The sequence below is a fragment of the Antedon mediterranea genome, chromosome 10 (genome assembly GCF_964355755.1).
Source record: "Antedon mediterranea chromosome 10, ecAntMedi1.1, whole genome shotgun sequence".
NCBI lineage: Eukaryota > Metazoa > Echinodermata > Crinoidea > Comatulida > Antedonidae > Antedon > Antedon mediterranea.
Genome location: NC_092679.1, coordinates 15,797,004 through 15,809,828, shown reverse-complemented (window position 1 = coordinate 15,809,828; position 12,825 = coordinate 15,797,004). Strand labels below are relative to the sequence as shown.

Here is a 12,825-nt window from a genome sequence, read left to right as displayed (position 1 = left end):
AAAACAATTAATTAAAAGGGTTTAGTTGGTTATTACACTGAGAGGGCAGTTTTAATTTTGAATAGCCTACTTTTTTTGGAAAAGTCATAACTTGGAAGTACTTGAATACGCAAGATACGCTTTGTTGCTGGCGGATAACCAAACTCGTCCTCAAGTGACGAGTTTAAGTTCTAGTTTATTTATTCTTTCCTTAGCACTATTTTGTCCGTGAATTATCTTGATATCAGTTTCATCTATCTAAGTCAATTTTTCAGAGTATATTCCTTATGGCCAGGAATCGATGTGGTTATATTTTCACGATGCGTAATCAAAAATTACGCGGTCTACGCGCGATTTTACGAAATCACGTTTGTAATCACATCTTCACAAGCATGAATCACAATTAAACAAAATTTGGTACTCATAAATTTCAGGTCATATTTCATCATATGGCAATACAATTACGTGCGTAGCGCATATAACGCTTGCGTACGCGCGCTTAAAATGTTCAAAATTGTCAAAATTTATTTTCGATGAAATTAGAGTACGTTTCAGGCAATTTTAAGCGTTTAAAAAATTGCCATGAGTGCGCAGATTTTTGCACGCGCACTGCGCGTTATACGTTAATGCGCACTCTTTTTGTCCGATTTCGGTTGTACAACCTTTCTTTAATAATATCATCATATTTTATTCACTTTTCAACGCGTAATTGCCTTATACGAGCACGTCAAAAGTGACAGGCTACGCACGTGTAAGTTAACAAAATGGTGAAAATATGCTAAATTTTAAAATTAATATAGATCGTCAGAATGCTCGGGAACACATATTTTTTATTTCATTTTCTTGAAGTGTATGTATCTTATGTATGATTTATTATTAAACTAAGGGAACAAAAGTTGATTAAGCCATAATTAATTGCATATTAAATTAAAAAAAATTCATTTCGACAATCAAACAAATTATGACATTTTCTTAGGCCAAAATAACAAACTTAACATTAACTTTCTTCCTTCAAAAGTTTATATATTAAAGTTAAAAGTATATAGTTTGACAGTGCATCCTTTTTGTACATTTTTAGAGATGTCATCATAGTAAAAAATTATAATTCATTGCGGTATGTAATAATCTATCTGCACCAAAGTGGTTACTGCATAGTAAATACACGGAGGAATTTTTCTACAATTTTTAGTCAGCTGTGTATGGCTCGGTGGTGTGTGCTCGTGTCTATGGCACTCAAGGTACCGAGATCGAGTCTCACCTTGGGAAACGAAATAAGATTTTTTTTTTATTATCCGTATTGTTTGTTCAAATTTATTTCTTAGTGTATATATTATACACATGATTTGTAATGAAATCTAGATAAAAAATAACTTATGTCTTTATTATTATGTAACAGCAAATGTGGTTTATGCCATTATACGCAGAGGGATCTTTGATCGGATTGTGATACCGGCTATTGTATTCGCGTTAGCAAGGTCCTATCTTATATTATAAATAATTAAAGAATCTGAGAAAATCAATGAATCAAAATATCTTTTAAAAATCAATTATCTTTATTTAAATCAATGCATATAACCTATAATTCGTCATAGTGACGAATTAAATCTAGTTTATTTATTCTTTCCTTAGCACTATTTTGTCCGTGAATTATCTTGATATCAGTTTCATCTATCTAAGTCAATTTTTCAGAGTATATTCCTTATGGCCAGGAATCGATGTGGTTATATTTTCACGATGCGTAATCAAAAATTACGCGGTCTACGCGCGATTTTACGAAATCACGTTTGTAATCATATCTTCACAAGCATGAATCACAATTAAACAAAATTTGGTACTCATAAATTTCAGGTCATATTTCATCATATGGCAATACAATTACGTGCGTAGCGCATATAACGCTTGCGTACGCGCGCTTAAAATGTTCAAAATTGTCAAAATTTATTTTCGATGAAATTAGAGTACGTTTCAGGCAATTTTAAGCGTTTAAAAAATTGCCATGAGTGCGCAGATTTTTGCACGCGCACTGCGCGTTATACGTTAATGCGCACTCTTTTTGTCCGATTTCGGTTGTACAACCTTTCTTTAATAATATCATCATATTTTATTCACTTTTCAACGCGTAATTGCCTTATACGAGCACGTCAAAAGTGACAGGCTACGCACGTGTAAGTTAACAAAATGGTGAAAATATGCTAAATTTTAAAATTAATATAGATCGTCAGAATGCTCGGGAACACATATTTTTTATTTCATTTTCTTGAAGTGTATGTATCTTATGTATGATTTATTATTAAACTAAGGGAACAAAAGTTGATTAAGCCATAATTAATTGCATATTAAATTTAAAAAAATTCATTTCGACAATCAAACAAATTATGACATTTTCTTAGGCCAAAATAACAAACTTAACATTAACTTTCTTCCTCCAAAAGTTCATATATTAAAGTTAAAAGTATATAGTTTGACAGTGCATCATTTTTGTACATTTTTAGAGATGTCATCATAGTAAAAAATTATAATTCATTGCGGTATGTAATAATCTATCTGCACCAAAGTGGTTACTGCATAGTAAATACACGGAGGAATTTTTCTACAATTTTTAGACAGTTGTGTATGGCTCGGTGGTGTGTGCTCGTGTCTATGGCACTCAAGGTACCGAGATCGAGTCTCACCTTGGGAAACGAAATAAGATTTTTTTTTTATTATCCGTATTGTTTGTTCAAATTTATTTCTTAGTGTATATATTATACACATGATTTATAATGAAATCTAGATAAAAAATAACTTATGTCTTTATTATTATGTAACAGCAAATGTGGTTTATGACATTATACGCAGAGGGATCTTTGATCGGATTGTGATACCGGCTATTGTATTCGCGTTAGCAAGGTCCTATCATTATTATAAATAATTAAAGAATCTGAGAAAATCAATGAATCAAAATATCTTTTAAAAATCAATTATCTTTATTAAAATCAATGCATATAACCTATAATTCGTCATAGTGACGAATTAAATCTAGTTCTTCATTACAATTATTATTTCATTTTACAATGGTAAGCAATCGTACAGGTACATGAAAATACTACCGGCCATGCCGTCTTAATTATGTTCTCATTCTTTTATTAAGGCTACTTCCATTCACATGTCAGTTCGCGGAGAGATTTTCTGGGGCAGAACGAACGTTGTGGAATCCTCAATTTTACAGCCTTTAAAACTAAGTCGCCTTCTCATTTTCTAATTTTGCCATTTACTGTTTTACTTTCAATATACATAGGCCTACAGCACATTGTTAGAGAAAAGTTAGAAAAATAGCCACTGTATAACAATTAACGGACTTCACTTTGATTAGTAGAAGGTTGGTTTGTAAATTTGTAATAGTCATCGAGATAATATACAGGGTGCTTGCCCGCTCAAACATCATGGATGATCTAAACCCTAACTCGTTGTCTTCGTGTAAATTACTATTAACCAAGTATAGAAAAGTACGTGGCACATTTTGTTTCATTTTAAGACAATTTATTAATTTCAATAATGGAAAACAATAACAATACATGATTTAAGATTTCAAAATTATTAGATATCCTGCACATTTAAGAAAAAACAATGTTTCTCTTCACATGTAAGATAAAAAAAACACACACACAAGAAAACAAACAACAGTCAAATAAAGAAACACCCAAAACTACACAAAACATTACTTCAGACAAAAATGGTTACGCACTTTATAAATCAAACAAACTAACTGGATTATCTGTATGGCTCATCATATAAACAACCAGCTCTTTGGAATTACTTGCATGCACATCAAGAGGTTCTCTAAATTGTTATACATTGATTAGACAATTACATTTTAAACAATGATCATATAAAGTAATTGCAAACTGTTATGTCAAGTATAGGCCTAAATATCTTTCATAATAACTGTTTAGTATTTACACAGAAAAATGATTGCTTATTGTCAACATTTTATTTCATTTTCATTTATTTATTTGACTAACAAACCATAATGTAAAATATACAGAAATTAATTATCCAGGGACTGCTAAAGTAAATAAGATTAATATAACTAACAAGAGTCAGCAATCCGACGATCTTTCCTAAAACAAATTTAATATCAACAATATATTTAGATTTTTTTTGTTTGAAGACTAAATGAACTTTTAAGTGTCATTATTTTACAGCCTCATGTCGATCTTATCTTTTTGTTTCTAAACCTTTTACAAAATGTAAGCCTCATCGTCTGCGGGTGTCTTGGATGGCCTATATTTAACTACCATCGATCCTAGTATCAGTCTCGTCTATATTAGAAATGGTGTTCAATGCTGTACTGTTAGGTTGATTCGATTCCGTCGTATTGGGCGAAATGTTATTCGAGCAGCATTTTACCTTTGATTCGAGAATGTCCAACATGTGGTCGGAATTCGGTCTTTGTGCTGTTCTCTCATCACCGCTAGCTTCTAGATCTTCCAGGTAACAAAAGAACAACGTGTCAATTGCCATTTCGTAAACCCCGAAGAAGCTGTCTGCAACCACGTACGCAGCCATTGCCATGAACAAGATTGGCGCCCAAAAATAGTTCAATTTAGGAATAAATACAATCTCATCATCAGTAGAAGATTTGTCCCAGTAGTTGCCGAAATATACCGTTGCTCCGTAGACCGTGCCAAGAGTTATTAACATTTTACCGAAAAGAAATATTAACCAGTGAATTCCTCCAAGGATGACGTCTGTAGTGATGTTTCTTATGAGAAGATTGGAGGCGTTTTTTGCTGATGTACAGAAGCTTTCACCATGTACAGAAATGTGGATGTACGCGTTGTGATTCATAGATCTCAAAACCTCAAAATGGCAGATGCAGCATTTACAGCACGTATAAATAAACTTTGAGAAGACACCTGAAATGCATGCAAATCGTGCTACATATCCTATGCATCTAAGAATTGGCTGAATGATTGGTATAACAAGCGAACCAAAAGCGAGCGATCCAATATGATAACGACTGCATCTCCAAAAAGATCGAAATAATGGGAGCGATTTGATGTCATCTGGTTTAGTAAACGCCCAATAATAACCTGCGAATGCTCCTGCCAATGTTGTTTCTCCAAGAGCACTAATGAAATTCAGGATCCAAAATAGCCCTACTAGGCTGTATGCAAGGAACCAGAAAACATAATTTGGAACAAGGTCCTCAACAACCAGGATACATTCAGTTGTGTCGTAAACATCAGTTGGATCACAGCTTTCTCCCGCTGTATAGTTGTCATCTGTTGTGTTTATCTGGTAAGGTGAATTTGCAATAGACGCTATAAAAACAACGCTAAAACACCAGTATGTCAGGAAGGCGAGTTGCATTACAAACAGGATAATTGCCCACAGAAGAGAACAGAGCATTGATGAAACTGCTCTAATCGCCTCGTTGATTCCAAGAATTGCAAGTTGAATGCGATTGATTAGAAATGTTATTATCACCGTCATAATTCCTATAATTACACTCAGAATAATGGCCGTTATATACCAAGTTTGCTCCATTTTAGCGTAACTCGTAATCTCATCGTAGCCAGCAATTGCAAATGAATTCGAAGTGCAATCTTTTTCATTATTTTTGATGCAGTTTCGTTCTTTCCAGCAAAAGTATGTTGCAAAGACCAAGAGTGCATAGACAAGTATGATGCTGCTAAATACCATAATGGCAGCAAGCCATCGAATTAGTATGATGTAAATCAAAGAAGCAAACATAGATATTGTTATTCCAATAATCATATAAGGCAGTGTTTTTTTTAAATCGTCGACTGTGCTGTTAAAACGTTCATATCTTTGATAAAAGTTTAATATTTCTAAAGCATTATCACGAGCATCTTTTGTAATATTTTGGTTATTTGGTGTTGTTTCATTTCCTGCCCACTCTTCAGATGTTATGAAACTCGGAAAACAGCGATTAAACCATGGTTCACTTTTTGTATAATAGTTTGCACATTTCTTTGTATTTAAGAGGACTTGAATGGTGGAACCTCTGTTTATCACTTCATCTTCTGCGTCTATGTCATATTCACAAATGAAATCGTCCCAGTCAACTCCAGTAGGCGTCGCATCATCCAGCTTATCATAATACTTAACGTTTATAGCATAGTTTTCCGTTGGGCATTTTTCGACGCAAACTTGTCCTGAACTCGGACAGTCAAACGTTGGGGGTTTGGCCTCCTCCAAACACTTCAAATAATCGAAGAAGAAAAGATACGGTTTGTCAGCAACTGCTTTTGATATACCACACACCTGGTTAAGATAGTCTGTTTGGTAGATTAATGTCTGGGCATTACCTCTCTTGAAACCAATGCCACCGATCACTCCTAGCCCAGCAACGAACAAAACAAAAATCAAGCAACAGATTACATCTGTACAACCTCTGTTTGAAATTGGACCAGTAACATTTGAATCGTATGCCTCTTTTTCTGATTCAACTTCTGAAATATCACTTTTTTCCATATCTGCTGTGTTTTGTTACAACAAGGAAGAATTGATGTACTGGCATTCTAATGTAAATATAAAAATAATATAATATAACGCAAGTTTTTTTTTTATAGACCTTCGGACTGTTTGTACATAGTTAAATAGAAGAATATTAACTATGTATCAGTTCAATATGATTAATTGGTATCATTGTTCTCTAAGTATCATTATCAGTTGGCCTACGTGTGTGACAATCGATACTACTGCACATTATCGACACACTCCAAACTTTGTTAGTGAATATTGGTTTTATATACGCAAGCGCAGATCAATTGAATGAGCAAACAACTAGATAACACAACCTGCACTTGTTGTAAAGACAACCAATGGACTGAATGATACCCACAGTGACAGTTATATTCAAGTTTAGAATGCGCAAAATCGAATTGACGGCATTTTGTTAACGTCGAGGAATCGGGCTGGGATATATAAGAAGGCATACGTTCGGAAACGGTTCTGGCTAGATTTAGCAAAATGTTTTTTCGGTCCCTGCCTCGACATCCGTATTGTAATTTCCAACAAACTTTGTACCATGATTCGCATATACATTCGCGTATCGTTACTTTCTACTATCTTACTATAATACTCAACAAAGACGATAATATATAATAATATATATATATATAATAATGACAATGAAATACGTTACAATTAAAATATTTAAAATGATTTAATATTATTTCATTCATTAATGTGATATTTTGTAATTATTATGCATTATTGATAAAGAAGCCTTCAATTTTTAGGCCTATTAAAAATACAGTAAAACACACAATTAGGCCTAACACAGTTTATTTACATACAATATTGAATCACTACTCATTATAGACGAAATTTCATTTTCAAATAGAAAAATCACACATAAATTTAAGTTCAGATTGATAGTTTTTAATGTTATTGTTAGTACAGTATGCAAGTAGGGCCTACAGTATTGACAACCATATTTAACTAGTGATGTAAATTATATTTGGTGTTTCATTTTGTTATCTTTTAAGAGGTTCTTATACGGGTTTTAAACATTGAAATACCATAACTTGGTTATTGATTTATCTTAAATATTACCTAGTATTAGGTAATATTATACGATATTATATTATTACGATTTACATATATAGGATTAAAAACCTTCATCTGGTTTTAGGTTCAGTATTTATAAATTGAAAATTCTTTGCGAAAGAAACAAAAATTAGCGAAACTCTCGGAAAGGTTATTTTTGCTATTTGCTTTTTCGTAAAGAATTGTCGATTTATGATTTAAACTACAGATATAATAATAATATAATATATTTTTATTTTACGTGTGTATTATATTGAACAGAACACATACTTAAGGATGGAAAAATACTGTTAATTGCATGAGATGTTTGTATTGTTATATTAATGACAAGTTCACTTACGTGTAATTCTTCATTACAATTATTATTTCATTTTACAATGGTAAGCAATCGTACAGGTACATGAGAATACTACCGGCCATGCCGTCTTAATTATGTTCTCATTCTTTTATTAAGGCTACTTACATTCACATGTCAGTTCGCGGAGAGATTTTCTGGGGCAGAACGAACGTTGTGGAATCCTCAATTTGACAGCCTTTAAAACTAAGTCGCCTTCTCATTTTCTAATTTTGCCATTTCCTGTTTTACTTTCAATATACATAGGCCTACAGCACATTGTTAGAGAAAAGTTAGAAAAATAGCCACTGTATAACAATTAACGGACTTCACTTTGATTAGTAGAAGGTTGGTTTGTAAATTTGTAATAGTCATCGAGATAATATACAGGGTGCTTGCCCGCTCAAACATCATGGATGATCTAAACCCTAACTCGTTGTCTTCGTGTAAATTACTATTAACCAAGTATAGAAAAGTACGTGACACATTTTGTTTCATTTTAAGACAATTTATTAATTTCAATAATGGAAAACAATAACAATACATGATTTAAGATTTCAAAATTATTAGATATCCTGCACATTTAAGAAAACACAATGTTTCTCTTCACATGTAAGATAAAAAAACACATACACAAGAAAACAAACAACAGACAAATAAAGAAACACCCAAAACTACACAAAACATTACTTCAGAAAAAAATGGTTTACGCACTTTATAAATCAAACAAACTAACTGGATTATCTGTATGGCTCAACTATCATATAAACAACCAGCTCTTTGGAATTACTTGCATGCACATCAAGAGGTTCTCTAAATTGTTATACATTGACTAGACAATTACATTTTAAACAATGATCATATAAAGTAATTGCAAACTGTTATGTCAATTATAGGCCTAAATATCTTTCATAATAACTGCTTAGTATTTACACAGAAAAATGATTGCTTATTGTCAACATTTTATTTAATTTTCATTTATTTGACTACCAAACCATAATGTAAAATATACAGAGATTAATTAATCAGATTAATTATCCAGGGACTGCTAAGTAAATAAGATTAATATCACTATCAAGAGGCAGCAATACAATCCGATGATCTTACCTAAAACAAATTTAAAATAAACAATATATTTAGATTTTTGTTTTGAAGACTAAATGAACTTTCGAGTGACCATTATTTTACAGTATTATGTCGATCTTATGTTTTTGTTTCTAAAAAAAAAATGTAAGCCTCATCTTCTGCGGGTGTCTTGGATGACCTTATTTAGCTACCATCAATCCTAGTATCAGTCTCGTCTATATTAGAAATGTGTTCAATGCTGTTGTATTGTTAGGTGGTTTCAATTTCATCGTATTGGGCGAAATTTTATTAGAGCAGCATTTTACCTTTGATTCGAGAATGTCTAACATGTGGTTGGAATTCGGTCTTTTTGCTGTTTTCTCATCACCGCTAGCTTCTAGATCTTCCAGGTAACAAAGGAACAACGTGTCAATTGCCATTCCGTAAACCCCGAAGAAGCTGTCTGCAACCAGGTACGCAGCCATTGCCATGAACAAGATTGGCGCCCAAAAATAGTTCAATTCACTAATAAATACAGAAGATTTGTCCCAGTACTTGCCGAAATATACCGTTGCCCCGTAGACCGTGCAAAGAGTTATTACCATTTTACCGAAAAAAAATACTAACCAGTGAATTCCTCCGAGGATGACGTCTGTGCTGATGTTTTTTAGAAGAAGATTGAAGGCGTTTCTTGCTGATGTACAGAAGCTTTCACCATGTACAGAAATGTGGATGTACGCGTTGTGATTCAAAATCTCAAAATGGCACGTACAAATAAACTTTTTGAAGGCATTGTTTCTTGAAATGTTTGCAGATTGTGCTACATATTCTATGCATCTACGAATCAGCTGGAGGATTGCTATGACAAGCGAACCAAAAGCTAGTGATCCAATATGATAACGAATGCATCTCCAGAAAGATCGAAGGTATGGGAGCGATTTGATGTCATCTGGTTTAGTAAACTCCCAATAATAACCTGCGAATGCTCCCGCCAATGTTGTTTCTCCAATAGCACTTATGAAATTCAGGATCCAAAATAGCCCTACTAGACTGTATGCAAGAAACCAGGAAACATAATTTGGAACGAGGTCTTCAGCAACCAAGACACATTCAGTCGTTTTGTAAACTTTAGTTGGATCACAGCTTTCTCCCGCTGTATAGTTGTCATCTGTTGCGTTTATCTGGTAAGGTGAATTTGCAATAGACGCTATAAAGACAACACTGAAGCACCAGTATGTCAGGAAGGCGAGTTGCATTACAAACGGAATAATTGGCCACAGAAGGGAACAGGGCATTGATGAAACTGCTCTAATCGCCTCGTTGATTCCGAGAATTGCAATTGGAATGCGATTGATTAGAAATATTACCGCCAACGTCATAGTTCCTGTAATTACACTCAAGCCAATGGCCATTATATACCAAGTTTGCTCCATTTTAGCATAACTCGTAATCTCATCGTAGCCATTAATTGCAAATGAACTCGAAATGCAACCTTTTTCTTTATTTTTGATGCAGTTTCGTTCTTTCCAACAAAAGTAAGTTGCAAAGACAAAGAGTGCATAGACAAGTATGATGCTGCTCCATACCATAATGGCAGCAAGCCAGCGCATTAGTATGATGTAAATCAAAGAAGCAAACATAGATATTGTTATTCCAACAATCATATAAGGCAGTGTTTTTTTTAAATCTTCGACTGTGCTGTTAAAACGTTCATACCTTTGATAAAAGTTAACTATTTCTAAAGCATTATTAAGAGCATCATCTGTAATAGTTTGGTTATTTGGTGTTGTTTCATTTCCTGCCCACTCTTCAGATGTTATGAAACTCGGAAAACAGCGATTAAACCGTGGTTTACTTTTTGTATAATAGTTTGCACATTTCTTTGTATTTAAGAGGACTTGAATGGTGGAACCTCTGTTCATCACTTCATTATTTGCGTCTATGTCATATTCACAAATAAAATCGTTCCAGTCAACCTCAGTAGGCGTCGCATCATCCAGCTTATCATAATACTTAACGTTTATAGCATAGTTTTCCGTTGGGCATTTTTCGACGCAAACTAGTCCTGAACTCGGACAGTCGAACATTGGAGGTTTGGCCTCCTTCAAACACTCCAAACAATCGAAGAAGAATAGATACGGTTTGTCAGCAACTGCTTTTGATATACCACACACCTGGTTAAGATAGTCTGTTTGGTAAATGAGTGTCTGTACATTACCTCTCTTGAAACCTATGCCGCCGATCACTCCAAGCCCAGCAACGAACAAAACAAAAATCAAGCAACAGATTACATCTGTACAACCTCTGTTTGAAATTGGACCAGTAACATTTGAATCGTATGCCTCGTTGTATTTCGACTCTTTTTCTGATTCAACTTCTGAAATATCACTTTTTTTCATATCTGCTGTGTTTTGTTACAACAAGGAAGAATTGATGTACTGACATTCTAATGTAAATATAACAATAATATAATATAACGTACGTTTTTTTATAGACCTTCGGACTGTTTGTACATATCGTAGTTAAATAGTAGAATATTAACTATTTATCAGTTCAATATGATTAATTGGTATTATTGTTAGTCTCTAAGTATCATTATCAGTTGGCCTACGTGTGTGACAATCGATGCTACTAACGATTATCGACACACTCCAAATTTTATTAGTGAATATTGGGTTTATATACGCAAGCGCAGGTCAATATTGAATGAGCAAACGACTCGAGCTGGAGTGCGCAATGTTCTTGTTCAACCTGCACTTGTAAAGACAACCAATGGACTGAATGATACCCACAGTGACACGCGCACAGTGGTGAATCTTAAAAACATTTATATTCACGTTTAGACTGTAATAGAATGTAGTAGTAACCTAAAGCGCAAAATCGTAAAGCTATCCGAATTGACGGCATTTTGTTAATGTTGAGGAATCGGGCTGGGATATAAGAAGGCATAAGTTCGGAACCGGTTCTGGCTAGATTTGACAAAATGTTTTTACGGTCTCTGCCTCGACATCCGTATGGTACTTAGTACCATGATTCGCATATACATTCGCGTACCGCTACTTTCTAGTATCTTACTATAATACTCAGCAGACGATAATAATGACAATAACATTGTTTACAATTAAAATATTTAATATTATTTCATTCATGAATATCAACAAGTCATGTGATATTCTGTCATTATATTATGCAGTATTGATAAAGAAGCCTTCGATTTTTATGCCTATTCAAAATACAGTAAAACACACAATTATACCTAACACAGTTTATTTACATACCATTGAATAACTATACTTTTTCATTAAATACTATTAAATAAGAATCATTATAGACGAAATTTCATTTTCAAATAGAAAAATTGCACATAAATTTAAGTTCAAATTTATAGTTTGTAATGTTGTTAGTACAGTATGCAAGTAGGGCCTACAGTATTGTCAATCGTATTTAACTAAGTGATGTAAGTTATATTTGGTACGGTAAGTGTTTCATTTTGTTATCTTTTAAGAGGTTCTTATACGGGTTTTAAACATTGAAATACCATAACTTGGCTATTGATTCATCTGAAATATTACATAGTATTAGACCTATATATATTCGTTAACGATTTACAGATATATGATTAAAAACCTTTATCTGGTTTTAGATACAGTATTCATAAACTAAAAATTCTTTGCGAAGGAAACAACAATTATTTTCGCTAATTTGTTGTGTTTTTTGTTTCGTAAAGAATTGTCGATTTATGATTTAAACTACATAATGTAATAATAATAATGTAATATATTTTATTTTACCTGTGTATTATATTGAACAGAACACATACTTAAGGATGAAAAAATACGTTTATATGGTTATTTACAGTAATTTGGAATGGAAAGGTACAACCC

The 12,825-nt window shown here is 33.2% G+C and overlaps 2 protein-coding genes across 2 annotated transcripts; both read right to left on the bottom strand.

Annotated features, from left to right (window-relative positions):
- Nucleotides 1-4,248: 4,248 nt before the first annotated feature.
- LOC140061278 (choline transporter-like protein 2) lies at nucleotides 4,249-6,462 on the bottom strand. The gene has a single exon (XM_072107787.1). The coding sequence runs from the start codon at nucleotides 6,460-6,462 to the stop codon at nucleotides 4,249-4,251; it is 2,214 nt and encodes a 737-aa protein (XP_071963888.1).
- Nucleotides 6,463-9,177: 2,715 nt separating this feature from the next.
- On the bottom strand, nucleotides 9,178-11,340 carry LOC140061277 (choline transporter-like protein 2). Its single transcript, XM_072107786.1, has one exon. The coding sequence runs from the start codon at nucleotides 11,338-11,340 to the stop codon at nucleotides 9,178-9,180; it is 2,163 nt and encodes a 720-aa protein (XP_071963887.1).
- Between the last annotated feature and the right edge of the window lie 1,485 nt (nucleotides 11,341-12,825).

What these genes read in the sequence shown, in the direction of transcription:
- LOC140061278 (XM_072107787.1), bottom strand. Translation starts at nt 6,462, where the DNA reads ATGGAAAAAAGTGATATTTCAGAAGTTGAATCAGAAAAAGAGGCATAC.
- LOC140061277 (XM_072107786.1), bottom strand. Translation starts at nt 11,340, where the DNA reads ATGAAAAAAAGTGATATTTCAGAAGTTGAATCAGAAAAAGAGTCGAAA.